The sequence below is a fragment of the Lithobates pipiens genome, unplaced genomic scaffold (assembly GCF_037356315.1).
Source record: "Lithobates pipiens isolate NorthernLeopardFrog02 unplaced genomic scaffold, aLitPip1_a1.2 Scaffold_3, whole genome shotgun sequence".
Classification (NCBI taxonomy): domain Eukaryota; kingdom Metazoa; phylum Chordata; class Amphibia; order Anura; family Ranidae; genus Lithobates; species Lithobates pipiens.
Genome location: NW_027507790.1, coordinates 224,672,131 through 224,691,419, shown reverse-complemented (window position 1 = coordinate 224,691,419; position 19,289 = coordinate 224,672,131). Strand labels below are relative to the sequence as shown.

General features: G+C 45.7%; 1 protein-coding gene across 4 annotated transcripts in view; it reads left to right on the top strand.

Moving 5' to 3' along the window:
* EGFLAM (EGF like, fibronectin type III and laminin G domains) overlaps nt 1-19,289 on the top strand; it is a 249,508-nt gene that overhangs the window by 216,507 nt on the left and 13,712 nt on the right. For 3 of the 4 annotated variants that reach the window (XM_077462829.1, XM_077462831.1, XM_077462832.1), the window contains one exon: nt 16,934-17,012. In XM_077462829.1, coding sequence (XP_077318955.1) covers nt 16,934-17,012 — 79 coding nt within the window. Of the gene's footprint in view, nt 1-14,300; nt 14,607-16,933; nt 17,013-19,289 lie in introns of those variants that run through there. The other variant, XM_077462833.1, reaches the window with a different exon arrangement.

The following is a 19,289-nucleotide window of genomic DNA, read 5'->3' as shown; positions in this document are numbered from 1 at the left end:
CTGGCAACAAAAGTCCGATGGAGCAAAGTCTGATCGTGTGTACAGAAAACCATAGGACTTTTGTACAAAGTACAAACAGGCATGCTCAGAACCAATGCAAAAGATCAGACAACAATACAGAAGTTGACCAAAGGTGGCAGTAAAGAGCAGAAAAACCATGTGATTTGGTGAAAGTTGGCTGAAAAAGTCCTGCTGTGTGTATGCAATACAAGTTTAGGGCCGACGCCCTTTGTACAAAAATCCAAGGGAAAGTTTGTACAAAGTCCTATCGTGTGTATGGGTCTTTAGATATGTGAGAAGTCCATCCAGTGTATAATCTATAGATGTCTATACGTTCACCAGAGATATTTGAATATCAAGCAGAGAATGGTATCCACCAGATAGCACCAAGAATCCTAATGAATATCTACGCAAGTGAACCTCCACCCAAAATCTGCACTCGCCAGAAATGAGTCATAAACGAGTATTAATGAGTAATCCTTAGCCAATCTCTTAAAAATAGGCTAAACATACTTACAAGGGCAGCTGCAGCTCCAAGCCCGTGGAGGCGGTGATGTGATGTCAACATGTAGGCCCCTTCCAACGCATTTCGTGCGCACACAAGTTATCAAGGGATAGGCCTTCAGCTGACGTCAGTGACTCATCCCCTTAAATAGCTAGCTCCCGCGGTGGAAATTAAAAGAAAAATGGAAACTGGAAATGATCAAGCAGCCATATTGGTAAAGGGCATGACTGGATGTGCTGATATTGGGATTTTGAAAAGGGTCCACTGTATTATTACCTAGAGCTCGAGTGAAAAACAATTGAATTACAACCTGGAGCCAGGAAAAAGCGGCACCGCCATATTGCTGTAGAGCACAAGTGCTGGAAGTTAAAGAGGAACTGCAGTCTGCTCGCATAATCTTTAATAAAAACATAGTAGGAGAAATGGGGGAGCAACAGCGCTAGAGTAACAAGGCAAAAAAAACATGCAAAAAGCAGCAGCAGCATATAGTGTGACAACATCAAATACAATAGGATCAGACAAGCTGTGCTATTCTAAATAATGTATTAGAATGCATAATCTCATAAAGTCCCAAAAACGACATTGCTCAAATAATCGCAGGGGAAGAAAGGGTTATTGAAACCACTAGTTGTTGACACCACAGTGTGCATGCATAAACTACAAACAGTGCCCAATCACCGTAAGTGTAAGCTATGCTTATCGGATGGCAAGCAATAAAGGCAGTTGGCTAAACCCAGCCTGAGGCCTTTATGCTTGCAGATGTCCACACCAGGTATAATTACACGCTAAGTCCGGCCCGGTGTCCATATGTTTTCACATATTACTCAAAAAGATGATAATGACTGACATAGTGTAGTATATTAGAAAGTAACAATTACATTTATTTAAAAGTTGCACTTACAATTTCGTAAAAGCAAAATGCATGTAAACAAAAATGCCGGCCGGCAAATGTGAACGGAGCCTGTCCTCCTCAACAAACGGCGTGGTGACATCACTGCATGCACTGGGGAACTACAGTTCAATGGGGGAACCATGAATGCCAACATGTACTGTGACATACTGAAGAAGACCATGATCCCCTCCCTTTGGAGACTGGGCCACAGGGCAGTATTCCTACATGATAACGACCCCAAACACACCTCCAAGATGACTACTGCCTTGCCAAAGAAGCTGAGGGTAAAGGTGATGGACTGGCCAAGCATGTCTCCAGACCTAAACCCTATGGAGCATCTGTGGTGCATCCTCAAACGGAAGGTGGAGAAGCGCAAGGTCTCTAACATCCACCAGCTCTGTGATGTAGTCATGGAGGAGTGGAAGAGGACTCCATTGGCAACCTGTGGCGCTCTGGTGAACTCCATGCCCAAGAGTAACCCTCTTGGGCAGTGCTGGAAAATAATGGTGGCCACACAAAATATTAACACTTTGGGCCCAATTTTAACATTTTCACTCAGGGATGTATTCACTTTTGTTGTCAGCGATTAAGAAATGAATGGTTGTGTGCGGAGTTATTTTGAGGGGACAGCAAATTTACGCTGTTGTACACTCACTATGTTACATTGTAGCAAAGTGTAATTTCTTAAGTTTTGCCACATGAAAAGAATAAAATATTTACAAAAATGGGAGGGGCGCACTCACTTTTGAGAGATACTGTGTATATATATATATATATATATATATATATATATATATATATATATATATATTTATTTATTTAAACTAAATATACATTAAAACATTTCTAAAATAATAATAAACCCACAATTAACTGTTAGCAGTAAAACAATTTATAGCCGTGTCCACATTAAACCCTAGAGGAACGAGGGTGTCAATTTCATAAATCCACCGGGTTTCTAATTTAGACACCCCCTTTTACAATTGCAACCTCTCCAATGTCGGTTGACTACATTAATACCCACAAATTTCAACAGACTGGCATCTCTATGATGTTACTTTCTGAAATGGGCTGAGAGAATATGTTCCTTGAAACCCCTCTTAATATTATATACGTGCTGTTGTAGGCAGTCCCTAAATCATCTGGTGGTTCTTCCAATGTATTATTATTGGCAGGGACATTCTAAAAGATATACTACAGATGTAGTGTTACAAGTTATAAAGGAGTAAATGGCATAGTCCTTCCCTGTGGACTTGGAAGTGAAATTGCCAATTCTTCTTTCTCAGACCATTTTCCCTACAGGCAACACATTTATTACATGGAAAAAAATCCTTTTAACCACTTCAGATCCGCGCTATTGCCAAATGACGGCATTAGCGCGGACCTACATTTCCAGGACTACGTCTATTGACGTCGTCCTGGTTACGAGCGGCCTGCGCGCCCCCTGAGGGGCGCGCGCGGCGCGCTCTGTGATCGGCGAGTCCGTGAGACTCGCCTGATCACCGATCCGTGTAAGGGGTCGATCCCGACCCCTTATCACGTGATCAGCTGTTAGCCAATGACAGCTGATCATGTGATAGAACGGAGCCGGTAATCGGCTATTATTCCTCCTCGCGCTGACAGCGCGAGGAGAGAAAAAAAAAGCCGATCACCGGCGGCCGTGATCGGGACATCAGTCCCGATCACGGCCATCAATACAAGGGACCACCTGCCACCTGCCTGTGCCCACCTGCCTCCCGCAGTGCCATCCTGAAGTAAAATAAAAGAAAAAGTAAGTGCCCCCCGTCAGTGCCCCCTGTCAGTGCCCATAGTGCCCACAGTGCCACCCACAGTGCCACCCACAGTGCCACCCCACAGTGCCACCCACAGTGCCACCCAATCTGCCTCAAAGGTGCTGCACCCCAGTGCCGCCCATCAGTGCCCAGCAGTGCCGCCCATCAGTGCCCAGCAGTGCCGCCCATCAGTGCCCAGCAGTGCCACCTATCAGAGCCACCTATCAGTGCCACCTATCAGTGCCCATCAGTCCCATCTATCTGTGGTACCTATCAGTGCCCATCCGTGCCACCCATCCGTGCCACTTATCCGTGCCACCCATCCGTGCCATCTTATCTGTGCCCATCTTTGCCCATCAGTGCCGCCTTATCTGTGCCCATCGGTGCCGCCTTATCTGTGCCTATTAGTGCCGCCTTAACTATGCCTATCAGTGCCCACCAGTGCAGCCCATCAGTGCCCACCAATGCAGCCCATCAGTGCCCACCAATGCAGCCCATCAGTGCCCACCAATGCAGCCTATCAGTGCCGCCTAATCAGCGCACTTCAATGAAGGAGAAAAATGACCCGTTTGCAAAATTTTATAACAAACTATTAAAACATGATTTTTTTTTTTTTTTTTTTTGCATCTTTTTTTGTTTGTTTAGCAAAAAATAAAACTCCGAGCTGTAACTAAATACCACCAAAAGAAAGCTCTATTTGTGGGAAAAAAATGATAAAAATTTCATTTGGGTACAGTGTTGTATGCCCGCGCAATTGTCACTCAAAGTGCATCAGCGCTGAAAGCTGAAAATTGGTCTGGGACTGAGGGGGGTTTAAGTGCCCAGTAAGCAAGTGGTTAAATCAATAAGCAAAATTGTTCTAACTGGGGGGTAAAATACATTAGGTGCCAATTGAGGGTCAATTTTTACAATTCCTCAGTGTTTTTTTTTTTTATCAATCTTTTGACCTGAGAATATTGGATGGAGAAGTTTGTGATGAAGAGACAACTTGCTGAATAGTGTTATTAATAGAAACAACATTATATCCCTTTTCCACACATCTCTCCTGTAATAAACCAGCTTGCGTATAATATTAATTTCGATTTCAGCAATCCTGTCTTATTTTTTTTATTTTTTAAATCCCCTTGGGAATATTCCTCAACCACTTGAGTGATGGCAGCTATTAAATGGGATATAACCATTTTTTGTCAGTGGGTTTGAAAAAGGTTTGAGTAGTGATACCAGTACCAGTATTAATTAGAATTAGATCCAAAAAGTTGATTTCCACCTGACTTAAACTATGGTGCAATTTTATATTAAGGGAATTATTATTTAGATAAACCTATAATGTTCTCCAATGTAATTATATCACCCTGACAAAAATAAATAAATATTTTCAATGTAACGATGGTAGAAAGTAAGTATCGGCAAATCCCTCTCATAAATCATGTCCTCTTTCCATCTGGCCATAGATTAGCCAGACTGGCGCCAAATTTAGCCCCCATTGCTACCCCCCTTAGTCTCTAAATCAATAGTTTTAATTTATTTAAAACCTTTATCCCAAAAAGAAAAAAGCTGTTACTGCAACCGCTTAAAAAGCAGAACTTCAATTTGTTAGTGTAGTGTAGTCTCTAAATCTGCTAGTACATCTAACACTCCCCACCCCCCAGATTAACAATGCTGCTGTGCAAAGATGCCCCCATGTGCTCCTTCATCCAGAGTTGTGTCTCACTAATACAGAAGGTGTGTTACTGGCCAGATCACCAGGTGAAAAAAGAGGGGGAAATCCTAAAAAAGTAAACTATTGCAGCCACCACATCTAATGATTGGGGAGCTGCAATATATTACATTTTTGGTTTTGTGTTTAATACTGCTTTAACCTAACATGTTGGCCACAAGGTGGTACACATATCGTGGCAAAAATGATACTCCATGTGGCATTCATTGGGCGGTACCTCCATTAAAGTTAACTGGGCCACACTACAACGGAGTGTTGTGTTGCAGTGCTGCTGTCCTTCAATTGTCAAGACAGACGGTGAAGTGCTGACGTATCACCCACCCTGCACACACACACCCCCTCCTGTCAACTGTCCACCATGGGTTACTTTTCAGAGGGGCTTTGAACACCACTGCACGTGTAAACGAGCCCTAATAGATTCAGGGAAGGTACTGATCTAATGTTGGCCACGCACATCAATTTGGCACCATTTTTTTCCATGGGAGCTTTGATCATATTTGGATATCATTTGATGGTGCCATACTTGTGTTCCCTATGACTATGACCCTATTACTGTGCATGCCTTAAAGTAATAGAATCAATAAAGGGTCATTGGATTGTACCACACACACATTGCATACATCATAAATTAAATAGATCTCCCATGCCTTTTAGTCATTACTGATCGACAGAATCTAGAAAAAATAAAATCAATAACAAAATGTCCAGCGCATGGAATGATTTTTTATAGATAATATTGTTAAGATGAAATACAGGATTCTTCAATGACAGGACTGAAACATGTTGGCTTCTTGGAAGGGGAAGTGTCTGAAGAAGGAACCGCATTTCTTGGTCATACCACTAGTCAGCAACTTTCTTTAGGAAATCTAATCTCAACAAAAACGTATACTGTATCTCCTAAGCCACATCCATATATAAACGTTTCAACTAAAAAGAGGGACAACCACTAAATCGGACTTTGAAGGCAGATTGGACCAACAATATTGGTTAAAAATTACATATTTTATTTATACATAGAAAATGAAAAATACATAAATATACAGAGTCTAGTTAAAAGGCATATATACACAATCGGCTGAAAATAGCCAGTATATACAGTTGACCACAAAAGAAGCCAAATATACCCAGATTGTGCTTAACAGTGCATCGGCACAAATGATTGAGCCCCTGTGCATCTACGCGTTTTGCTGGTCCGCTTCCTCGTGACACACATAAGGGGGATTTTAAAAACAGATCTCACTGGCCTAGGTGTGTGAGCACTTGAATAGGAAATCTCCCTGGGTGGGCACCAGAGTAGTAAAAGTAGCCAAGCAGTTGGTGTCCCAAGTCGTCTGATCCAATCAGAGAATTGCTATTCTTTTTTTATCAATAACGTTTTATTGAAAGATATTCGACATACAGTTGAAGTGCTTTCGATCAACAATATAAAACTTTCAATCGGGAAAAACATGTAACATCTAATTTTTCAAGTACTGTGTCACTATCTATCCACAGACCATGTGCCAGTATACACTTCGCAAGATTGTCCAGCGCAGGATATATATACAACCTATGCAATCACAGTCAAACGTATCATCCTGCCGGCATAATAAGCGGTCGCATGGGTCCCAAGAGGATACCCATGGACAGAGATAGATGAAAGAAGAAAGTAGGAGAAAGAGGGAGAGAGAGAAAAAAAAGGGGAAAAGAAAAAAGAGGGGGGGAGAGAGGGAGGGGGGAGATGGAAGGCTCAACCAACATCAGCCAATACCTGGGTTTGGATTACTAGGATCCTCTCGGCGGTGCCACAGTTCCCAAATCAGGTTGTGTGCGTCCAGGCGGTCCTGCATCCTCACTGTCATCTTCTCCATTGTCTCTACCTCCTTTACCCTAGCATATAGTGCTCCCTCCAGTGGAGGGGTCCGGCGCTTCCAGTTCAGTGCCACTAGGCAGCGAGCTGCCGTGAGAATGTGCCTGACCAGTTTCCCCTGTGGGGCCGGGATTTTCAGGGGCGACAGCCCTAGCAGGAAAAATTTAGGGGTGAGGGGGACGTCCCTCTCTAAGAGGTGAGTCAGGAGTTGACGTACTGACTCCCAGTAGGGTACTATCAGTGGACATTCCCAGTATATGTGATACAATGTTCCCCTGTCTCCCAGGCATCTCCAGCAGCGATCAGAGCTTGCCGGATGGATGGCGTGGATTACATCAGGGGTCATGTACCAGAAGTAGAGTATTTTATAAATATTTTCTTTATAGAGCGTGCATATCGAAGACTTGGATGCCTGAATCCAGATGACCCTCCACTGGTCCACGGGTATCTCCTCACCCAGTGCCTTTTCCCACTTAAGCATATATTTGTGCTTGCCCGCTGAGATAATGGGCCTGTCATTCAGTATTGTATAGATGTCCGAGATCAGACCTTTTTGGGTCGAGCCTGCCAAGATGAGGTTTTCAAAGGGGGTCGGAGTGGAGAATTGCAGGCTCGGTGCAAATGTCAAGGCATAGTGTCGGATTTGGAGATACCCGTAGAAAACCTGCTTCGGGAGATCAAATTTGGACCGTAAGTCAGCAAAGGAACGCAGTTTACGGGTGCAGGGATCTACCAGATGGCCATAATGGAAAAGGTTTCTAGTGGTCCACGGTGAGGACATCCGATGAGTCAGGCTATCCGGCAGTTTGGGATTACAGGCAAACGAGGTCAGGAGCGAGCTTTCTGATGATAGCTCATGTTGCCGCGACAGTGTGCGCCAGAGCTTTCGGAGTAGTGCCATCGGGCCTAGAAGCCGTGCAGATTCTACCTCCGCGTTCGTATTCCATAGCAGACTATTGGGGTGTATCGGGGCGAGCCATAACTTCTCTATCTCGGTCCATTTATTATATGTCCGGAGCGTAAACCAAGAGGTTACTGCCCGTAGTTGTGCCGCCTGGTAATACTTAGTGAGGTTAGGGAAAGCCAGGCCGCCATCCAATCGGGCCGCCTGCAATACAGAGCGCGGGATCCTATGCCTTCTGTAGTTCCACGTGAAGTTCAGTAAGTCAGCCTGTAAGTGATTCAGTTGGCCGTAGGGGACTGGTATGGGTAGGGTTTGGAAGAGGTATAATAGCTTCAGGAGGATCGTCATCTTTATAGACGCAATCCTCCCAAGGAGTGAGAGATGGTGTTTCTTCCACTGTTGGAGGAGGGTTCTAATGTTATGGAGAAGGGGAGGAAAGTTCGCCTGATAGAGCGTGGAGTACTGCGGGGTGATATAAATCCCTAGGTACTGCAGTGCCTTAGTCCTCCAGCTGTAGGGGAAGTTGGCTTTGAGACGTGCTACCTCCTCTACCGGGGTGTTAATTGGGAGTGCCTCTGACTTAGAGGTATTTATTTTATATCCCGACAGGGCCCCATAGTGTTCCAGTTCCCTGTGAAGGTTAGGGAGGGAGGTTCTGGGTTGTATCAGCGAGAGTATAACATCGTCTGCGAACAGGGAGATTTTAAACTCCCTGTCTCGCACCATTACGCCCTTAATGTCCGGGTTTCTCCGGATAGTGGCCGCCAGGGGCTCGACACATAATGCGAAGAGCAGGGGCGAGAGCGGGCACCCCTGTCTGGTGCCATTATGTACAGGTAGTGGGGTAGAGAGGGCAAAGGGGAGCTTGACCTGGGACGTAGGGTTCAGGTATAGGTGCTGGATAGCCCTGAAAAAGGGTCCTCTGATCCCTATGTGGCGAAGCGTGGCAAACAGGAAGGGCCACCCCAGGCGGTCAAACGCCTTCTCTGCATCCAGACCCAACAGCAAGGCCTGGCCTCCCTCCCTGTTCACCACCTCCACCAAATCTATGATCTTCCTGGTATTATCCCCTGCTTGGCGCATGGGGACAAAGCCCACCTGATCTTTATGGATCAGGGACGGAAGGACCACGCTTAAGCGCAGAGATAGGAGCTTGGTAAAGATTTTGAGGTCAGAGTTCAGCAGGGTTATTGGCCTATAACTGGCACACATGGCGGGGTCCTTCCCCGGTTTAGGGATTACCGTAATGAAGGAGCTCTGCATATCCCGTGGGATCGGGGTATCCTGCAGGAATGCATTAAACAGCCTGCACATAGTGGGGAGCAGGGACGGAAGAAACGCCTTGTAATACTCATACGGAAAACCGTCCGGGCCTGGGGCTTTACGATTGGGTAGGGATTTGATGGTCTGCTCTATTTCCTCCTGTGTAATCGGGGAGTTCAAGGAGTCTAAATCTGTTGTTTGGAGCTTTGATATTCCACTATGGTCTAGATACTGCTGCATTCGCGCGGCAAGATCGGGCGAGGGGGGATTGGTCGGGATGTCATGATTATTGTAGAGAGTCCTATAGAAGTCAGCAAAGGATTGGGCAATGTCTCTAGGGTGAGAGACCAATCGGCCCGATCTGTCCTGAATCTGGTGTGGGGTCGACATCAAAGCGTTGTCCCTCAACTTTCTCGCCAAGAGTGTATGGGCCTTATTACCCTTATCATAGAACAGCTGCTTCAACTTAAGTAAGGCCTGTTCAACTCGACCCAGAGCGAGTTCAGCTAAAGTTGCCCTGAGGGACGTGATTTTCTTTAGGAGAGTTAGGGTGGGGGCGTTTTGCAAACGCTTCTCTAAAGTTCTAAGCTCCCTTTCCGTGTGTAGCTGCACAGCCTTCACATCCTTCTTCATGGCAGAGGAGAGGGCCAAACATCTGCCCCTCAATACCGCCTTATGGGCCTCCCACAAAGTGGGCACGGACACTTCTCCAGTGTCATTTTCCTCTAGATAATTTTGCAGGGTAGTAAGGAGTTCTGTTTTCGAGGGGAGGTGCTGGAGCAGGAACGCATTGAGACGCCAGGTACAGGGCCTGCGCGCCGGGGAGCCCAGATCCAGGGTCAGTACCACCGGGGCATGATCCGACCATGAAATTGGTAGAATCTGCGCCGTGTGGGTCATGCACAGGGCAGCACCATTGACAAATAGGTAATCAATGCGGGAGTGGGTGCGGTGGGGGGCCGAATAGAATGTGTACTGTCGATCGCCAGGATGGAGGGCCCGCCAGGCATCAAATAGGGCATACCGTCTAGTGAGTTGTCGGATTTGTTTCGAGTCCCTAAGCGCCTGAGCGGTAGGAGCCCTGGGGCCCACCCCCTGACGATCCGACAGCAACGAGTGGGTAAGATTAAAGTCCCCCCCACCACCAACACCCCGTGGTCTGTACGGAAAAGGCGGGTCAGCACTCCATTCAGAAATCCTATCTGCTTAGCATTTGGGACATATATTGCGCAAAGTGTAATCTCCCTGTCTAGCCACCGTCCCCGGAGGATGAGGAAGTGACCTCGGGGGTCGGCGTAATGGGACGAGTACGTAAAAGGGGAACCTTGTTTAATCAATATGGCTACACCAGCTCGTTTATGGGGACCCGATGCTTGGTAATGCTGCGGAAAATATCTGGATGCGAACGCAAAAGAGCCCTCTCGATCAAAGTGAGTTTCCTGCACCATTATAATACTCGCTCCTGACCGCCTAAATTCCCCCAATGCCAGCTGCCTTTTACGGTTGGAATTTAAACCGTGGACATTCAATGACAGAATCTTAGTCATGGGTACTGGGGTGGGGGGCGTATATACTCATCTGATGCAGGTGGAATCGTTCCAGACAGCGAGGCACCGCACGGGAGGTGATCCAGGCGTGTAGACGACTAATGCTGTGGAGCCAATTACCATCACAGGATGGGGAGGGGTGAGGAAAAGCTAGGAAGAAGAGAAAAACATTTAGAACAGTAAAACCAAACATAAAGAACAATAACATCAGCAGTGGACCCGTAGAGGCCAGCTGGCCTAGGTCTAACCGGCTTCCCGTGAGACCCACCAGCCCCGCTCGGGTAGGGTGAGCCAGGGGGGCCCAGGGGAACCCAGAGACAAACATACAAGACCTTTAGAAACTGCTTGTATTAAAAGTTCAGCAGTCTAAGAGGGGGGGTGGTAAAAGATACACGGCTACCATCTCTCTAAAGTCTCATCCGAGACTAGCCCATAGTGTTCAAAAAAAAAAATCTGTGGCTAAGATGCCAGAGGCATTATGTACGTGGCCTATGGCCAGGGTAACTCCAGTGGGGAGGGCAGCAACAAGCCCAGGGGAGAACAATAAGAAACTAGTGTCTCCTCAGGTAACTGATCAGGCCCGATAATAACACGTTCACGACCTGCGTTGTGGATTGCTTCTGCCTCTGGGGGACATCTCTGGACCACGGAGGCGCTTGGATGAAGGAACGGTCTGCCACACTGTAGGAGGTGTAGGGGGGGTTGTGACAAGATCCCAGTCCGGAAGCTGGGGGGCTTTAAGCCCCAAAGTGTCGCAGAAAGCCTTTAAGTCCTCCGGATATCGCAAGATCGCCGTCCGGCCTTGGTGTCGGGCTGTAAGGCTGAAGGGGAATCCCCAGCGGTATGGGATGTGCTCGTCTTGGAGGATACGCAGCAGTGGTTGGAGTATTCTGCGTTTCTGCAGGGTGATCCAGGATAGGTCCGGGAACAACTGAACTTGGTGCTCGCCGTGGGTCACGTTGCGGACGAGGCGGGCTTGCCTCATGATATCTTCCTTCAGTGGATATGAAGTCAGCCTGCAAATAATGTCACGGGGCCTGGCCGTGGAGCCTTTAGGCCGCAGTGCTCGGTGTGCTCTGTCCATTTCAATATTATGGGTGTGGGCCTCCCCGAGGAGATCATTGAAGAGCGATCGCAGGACATTATGGACATCCTCCTGGCCCTCCACTTCAGGAATCCCTCGGACACGAATGTTGTTCCTGCGCCCCCGATTATCCAGGTCCTCCAGGTGGCGTTGCATGTCCCTGAGGAGGGTGCGATGTTCCGATCCCTGAACCTGGGTACGGTGGACAGCCAGTTTTGTTTCTTGGATTTCCTCCTCCGCCATCTCCACCCTGTCAGCTAGATGTTTAAGACCTGACTGGAGGGTTTGGATCTCAGATCTGCAGGTTGACTTCACGTCCTCTATTAGTTGTTTGAAATCATCCTTGGTCGGCATCGCTTGAAGATATGCGTGCCATGGGGAGGGCAGCGGGGGGTGCATCTCCTGTCCCCGGGCCCGCTGGAAGTCATCGGGTGGGTGCCGGGGGAGACAATCCGCTCTCCAGGGGGGATTCGGAGTGGCCGGGTAGGCAGGTGTCTCTTCCCAGGGCTCAGTCCAGTCCGGGCCATGTGGGAGCAGGCGGCCCCCCTCCAGGACCTGTGGTGACGGTGCCCTGGCCGAAGTGCTGGCCACCTGGGCATAGGAGAGAGCCGTTGCAGCATGGGGGGGCGGTAAGTCCGGGCGCCCCAGTCTCGGGGATCTCAGTGCCCCAGGTGAGGGAGGGCCCGAGCGGGTGGATCCGCTGGTGGTGGTGGCATCAGCGCGCCCATAGAATGGGGACAGGTAGGGCCGATTGGTCAGGGATGGGAAGTCCTCATCTCCCCCTGCATAGTCTAGTGCCCCTGAATGCAACCCCGCCATGCCTGGGTCCGAGGCCGTGCGCAGCAAGCGCGGAAAGGCCTCCGAGCATTGGGTGTAGTTCATCTGTGGCTTCATTGGGAGTCCCAAGATGGCCGCCGGGAGTACAGGGAGGACGGCCGCCTGCTGGGATAAAGGCCCGTGGGGAGGACTCACCGCTCCTCGGTCCCGGGATGTCCCCTCCGCTGGCTGGGGTAAGGTGTGTGGATGCGGGGGGGCCCGCTGCTGCTGCATGGCTGGGAGGGATCCGCGGGAATGTGGTGTGGCCTGCTCCGTGGCGCCGGCCGGCGCCATCTTGGACTTCCGTCCCGGCGGAGCTTCGGACTGTGCAAAGTAGCCCCGGAGGGTCGAGGACGAGCGCAAAGGGGGATGAGATGATCCCCGCGACTTTGCGGAGCGGGTCGCCCTGGAGCCGCCCATGTTGGAGTGGTGAAGATGCCGGTCTGTGGCTCGTGTAGCTGGGGCTGAGAGAGAGCTCACAGTCTATGCTACCATACTGTTCCGGTGCCGGCCACGCCCCCCTCCGAGAATTGCTATTCTAAGGGAAGAAGCCCATGTGTTGAGAACTGCATAGAGGAAAATGTCAACAGACTCGCTGCACAAACAGCCAGATCATAGTGGCAAGGTGTCCATTGCATTACTGTAACTCAGGAATTAGATATAAGGTGAATTCCAAGCAGTTACACCACACACATCCCCAGGAGAGCCAGAGCCGACTCCTGCAGCCATATGGTGACCCAGGGAACTATCAAGATGTGGGATAGAAGGCTCGTGCCTTATATGCTCCCTCCGCCTGTTCCGGTGCCCACCCAGGGAGATTGTCTATGTTTTCTACGTTTTCGGCCGATTGTGTATATATGCTTTTTAACCAGACTCTGTTGTATGTACAGTATTTTTCATTTTCTACGTATTAATAAAATATGTGTTTGTTTGTTTTTTGAACCAATATTGTTGGTCCAAACTACCTTCAAAGTCTGGCTTAGTGGTTTTAGTTCAGACATCTAATCTCAAAAACAAGTTTAATATATTGTAGTTCACCAGTCCTTAGATGTGGTGGCTACATTTGTTTTCTTTTTTCAGGTTAAGAACATTTTCAGTAAGTATAGAAAACACCTATGCACAAGAAGTAGAAGTAAACAGCGTCACTTATCCAGCGCGCAAGAAAAAAAAATATATAGGACTGAGCAGCTGCTATAATCAGATATAACATTTAAAAGAAGGCAAAAAAGTTCTTTCCAGCTTAAGCAGCGCTAAAAAAAAACATAAATAAATTAAAAATTTAAATCAATGGAAATACATGTGAGAAAATATCACTTTTAAAATTGTAAAAATTGTGACAGTCCAAGTGTTGGGTAATTTCTCATATAAATAAGACTGTTCATATCACTGAAGTGATGTTCCACTGTCACCACACCATGTGATTCCACTCCCTATATGAATTGCACTCACCGGACTCCTAATAATCAATCGCCTTAGTGAATAAATCCAGCTTTAATCTCAGCAACTAAAGGACATCAGCGTGGGAATTCAGTAACGATCAATCTGACAGATGAATGGCGTCTTGATCCTGAACAATTCCAGACTGAGCATACCCGCAATCCTCTTATTCCACTCAAGCATATAGAAGGAAAGCAATCCTCATAGTGTGAAATCGAAAACTTTTATTGTCCCAAAAAACACTCAACCCTTAAGCTATTGCACTTACACAAAATTATATTCAAAACCGCATTCAGGTAAATGATACACTACTGATGATAGCAGTTCTGATAATCTCCCCACCTCAAAGAAGAGCAGCTCGTTCGTGGTGGTTCCTGGGAGAAACTCGGAGCGATTCCCCAATGCAGCAAGCCGCGTGGTCTCCCGTAGATGGGTTTCAACATTCTGTCTTTGTCAATAATCGCCTATTGACAAAGACAGAATGTTGAAATGTGTCTAGAGGAGACCACACCCTAGATGCGGAACTGCTATCACCAGTAGTGTATCATTTACTTGAATGCTGTTTCAAATATAATTTTGTGTAAGTGCAATAGCTTAAGGGTCGGGTGTTTTTTGCAGTTTCACACTATGAGGATTGCTTTCTTTCTATATGCTTGAGTGGAATAAGAGGATTACGGGAGTGTTCCGTCTGGATTTGTTCAGGATCAGGACGCCATTCATCTGTTGAATTGATCGTTACTGAATTCCCATGCTGATGTCCTTTAGTTGCTGAGATTAAAGCTGGATTTATTCACTAAGGCGACTGATTATTAGGAGTCCGGTGAGTGCAAGTCCTATAGGGAGTGGAATGACATAGTGTGGTGATGGTGGAACATCACTTCAGTGATATGAACTGTCTTATTTATATGAGAATTTACCCAACATCTGGACTGTCACAAATTTATAATGTTAAAAGTGCAATTTTCTCACATGCATTTCCATAGATTTTTATTTTCAAGTTATATATGTGATTTTTTTTTTAACGCTGCTTAAGCTGGAAAGGACCTATTTTCTTGAAGCTCTTTTGCCTTCTTTTAAATATAGAAGACACCTGCTGATCTTGCCAGAAATGTAATGTCCTTGTCACCTTCCGTGAGCCAAACCAAAATCACAAAAATGTTGTCTCCATCTTCTTTAAACTGCTAATCCCCCCCCCTCCCCTCCAATGTAATAGAGATGAGGATTGGAGGAGGGGTTAATGAGGGGTTAATGGTCTAAATCAGGAGTGACAATTATGGCTCGCTCAATAGATACAGTGCAGTGAGGGAGTGTGGATACATATAATTACAAATAGTGTGATTATATATAAATAGTGGGATATAAATGTATCCAGTACCTTAATTTCACTTCATTTCCCTTCCTTTATATCTGCATAGATAGTGGATGAACGGCACAAGTGAAGTCTATACTGCGGCAATGTGCCCTCCATCATTCACTGCCTATTCAAATATATGACGTCCGGATGTTTTTTGGTGGTCATTGTTTTTAATGTTTTGCATATGGAGGAAAATTAGGTTGAATTAAGGTACTGGATACATATAGTTACATAGTTAGTAAGGTTGAATAAAGACACCAGTCCATCCAGTTCAACCTGAGTGAGTTTGCATGTCTACAATTATCCCTATGCCTGTACATTGTGTCCCATTAAGATGCTCATCTATTATTTTTATGTAAGGTACCCATATAGTACCATCAATTTTACATATACATCGATACATTTATATCACACTATTTGTAATTATATGAATGTTATATTGACTTTTTAAACTATTAATAGATTAAGAATAGTCAACCAGAAGAAAATATAGCCTAAAAAACCCTAAGATTATTTGACCAAAAAATAGACTAAGAACCTTCAACCTGAAGAAAAAATATCCTAAAGCGATAGCCTAAAAACATTCAATCAGAAGGGAATATGGCCAAAAACAGGAACCAGATATAGCTTAGAACATTCAACCAGAGGAGAAAATAGCCTTAAAGTGGTTGTAAACCCTTACAAACCAATTTTTCTACAGGTAAGCCTATAATAAGGCTTACCTGTAGCTACCCAGGATATCTCCTAAATCTGCACGATTTAGGAGATATCCCCTGTATTTGAATTTACCAATGTCATTGGCACATGCGCACTGAAGCAATGGCAAGTACATGCCCTTTACTTCAGTGAATGTTACCGGCGGCTCCCGCGCGTCTGCACAGGAGTGATGTCATCACTGCTCCGGCCAATCACAGTACCGGAGCCGCGATACCCGGAAGTAATCCCCCCGGGAGTGATGTCACCGACCAGTGCTGCATACAGGCACCACAGCGAGGTCTTTGATCTCAGGTGAGTATTACATAATAAGCTAGTATGCTATGCATACTAACTCATTATGCCTTTGTCTTGCAGGTTTTATTTTTTATTTTTTTCAAAGTGGGTTTACAACCGCTTTAAACAATAGCCGAAGAATATTTGAGTAAAAAAACCCTAAGACAATAGCCTACAAACAATCAACCAGAAGGGAACACAGTCTAAAACAATAGCCTAAGAACATTCAATCATAAAAGAAAATCACCTAAAACAATAGCCTAAGAGCATTCAACCAGAAGGGAATATAGTCTAAAGCAATAGCCTAAGAACTTTCAACCAGAAGAGAAAATATCTTAAAGAAATAGTCTAAGAACATTCATCCAGTAATGAATATAGCCTAAAACAATAGCCTAAGAATATTCAACCAGAACAGAAAATAGACTAAAACAATAGCCTAAAAACATCCAACCAGAAGAGAAACTTGCCTAAAGCAATAGCTTAAGAACATTTAACCAGAAGGAAATATAGTCTAGCACAACAACCTAGGAGCATTCAACCAGAAGAGAAAATAGCCTAAAGCAACAGCATAAGAACACTCAACCTAAAGAAAAGAGCTATGTATTTTCTTTTTATAAATAGACCCCATAAGTGTCTGGTTTAGTATGAGAAAAAGATTTCACTCATCCCTAATTGGTTCTTCTGGTTGAGCACATTTTATGAGTGACTTTTGTATAGTATATGTATTGCGCCATCACACACAAACACATATGAACTACAATGACTGTGGGCAGATAAAATATAAACATAATTGTTGTTCTTAGTTATTACAGAAGCCATTGAAATCCCGCAGTTTATTGGACGCAGTTATCTTATATATGACAACCGTGAGATTCTTAAAAGGTAAGTAAATGCTGCTGTGTGGCACATTGGTTTGCACATTGGCTTAGTAGTACTTGTGCCTTATGGTGTTGGGATCCTTGGTTTGGAACTCGGACATCACATTATCTGCATGGAGGTTGCATTCTCTCCCTGTGCTTGCCTGGGTTTCCTCCCAAATGCAAAAGGCATGCTAATAGGTTAATTGTTTTTTTTATCTAAATTGGCCCTAGTATGTATAAACTGGCTATGCGCTTGTGTTATCACATCCTACATGTCAGCCTCAAGCCTGAGTTATTGGGGAGGGTTGAGGAAAGTCTTGACCACCTACCTTGTAAAAGATTCACTAATACATTTCTGCGGAAAAGGCTCTCAAGTGTATCAGACATGGCGCCAAGAGTCTGGTACAACTAAATGGATATATACACAATATTGCCAAAAGTATTGTGACACCTGCCTTTACACGCACAGGGACTTTAATGGCATCCCAGTCTTGGTCCATAGGGTACAATATTGAGTTGGCCCACCCTTTGCAGCTATAACAGCTTCAACTCTTCTGGGAAGGCTGTCCACAAGGTTTAGAAGTGTGTCTATGGGAATGTTTGACCATTCTTCCCAAAGCGCATTTGTGAGGTTAGGCACTGATGTTGAATGAGAAGGCCTGGCTCACAGTCTCCACTCTAATTCATCCCAAACGTGTTCTATTGGGTTGAGGTCAATTCTGTGTGCAGGCCAGTCAAGTTCCTCCACCTCAAACTCGCTTATCCACACTATATTGCAAACAAATCATTTGGTGGAGGAGGGATTATGGTGTAGGGTTGTTTTTCAGGGGTTGGGCTTGGCCCCTTAGTTCCAGCGAAGGGAACTCTTAGGCCGGGTTCACACTATTGTGAATTGGATGTGGGATCCCCGCATCTAATTTGCAATAGTAGGAAATTATGACTGGCTCTCTCCGGTGCGAATTTGCACAGGAGCCCAGAGCGTCTTTTGGGTTGTTTCAGGTCTGAATTCAGCCCACATTTATGCTGAAATTGGACCTGAAATGGTGAACCAGAACGCACGGGACCCCTGCTGTGAACCGCATCAGCATTAGGTGTGAACAGAGCCTTAAGACATCAGCATACCAAGGCATTTTGGACAATTTTATGCTCCCAATTTTGTGGGCCCCTTCCTGTTCCAACATGACTGCACACCAGTGCACAAAGCAAGGTCCATAAAGACATGGATGTGCGAGTTTGGGGTAGAGGAACTTGTCTGGCCTGCACAGAGTCCTGACTTCAATCCGATAGAACACCTTCGGGATGAATTAGAGCAGACTGCGAGCCAGGCCTTCTTGTCCACATCAGTGCCTGACCTCACAAATGTGCTTCTGGAAGAATGGTCAAACATTCCCACAGACACACTCCTAAACCTTGTGGACAGCCTTCCCAGAAGATTTGAAGTTGTTATAGCTGCAAAGGGTGGGCCAACTCAATACTGAACCCTACGGACTAAGACTGGGATGCCATTAAAGTTCATGTGCGTGTAAAGGCAGGCGTTCCAATACTTTTTGGCAATATAGTGTATCTCATGCTGGTACTTTCATGATGGCTTCATTATTATTATATTACAGTTTTCTGCACCTCAAATAAAGTCCAGATAACCTTTTTAGGCCCCATTGGGAAAATCTACAGCTTATCTAGTTTTCAAAAGCTTTTAGTCCATTTCAGGTAGGTTGTAACAGCAGAGACCAGGCCTAACCTACTCCACTCATCAGCTGTATCTGCTGGAAAGGCTGGGAGAATGACCTCCCAGTTCATATTATGTGGCAACCTTAGGTAGTAAGCTTGGTATTGGCCTAAGGACTATCTTGTCTGGGATGACCAAACAATATGGTTCTTTAGATGAGAAGGTGCACAACTCAGAGACTCTTCTGGCCGAGGCAAAGGCTAGCAAAAAACAAAAACAAAAAACTGTTAAAAGAAATAATGAAGAGAAAGCTTGATCAAACAGAGCAACCAGCGATTTTCCCAAGACTAGTGTTAAGTCCTCTTTTGGAAAAAACTATTTCAATGGAGGTCCGATTTCTATGGCTGCCCCTAAAAATCAGATCAACAAAAGATGTAGAGCATATCTTGTACACGACATAGCCAACAAAGCAGGGATTTGACCCTTCAGGGAATTATAAGCTAACCCTTAGAGACCACTCTGCAGAAACTCCAAAATGTTAGATACTAAAGGAGATCCAAGGTCCCAACCCCTTTCTGTAGTATTCCAGATCTGATGATAGGTTACATTTGTGGACCTCTTACAAGCCTGTAA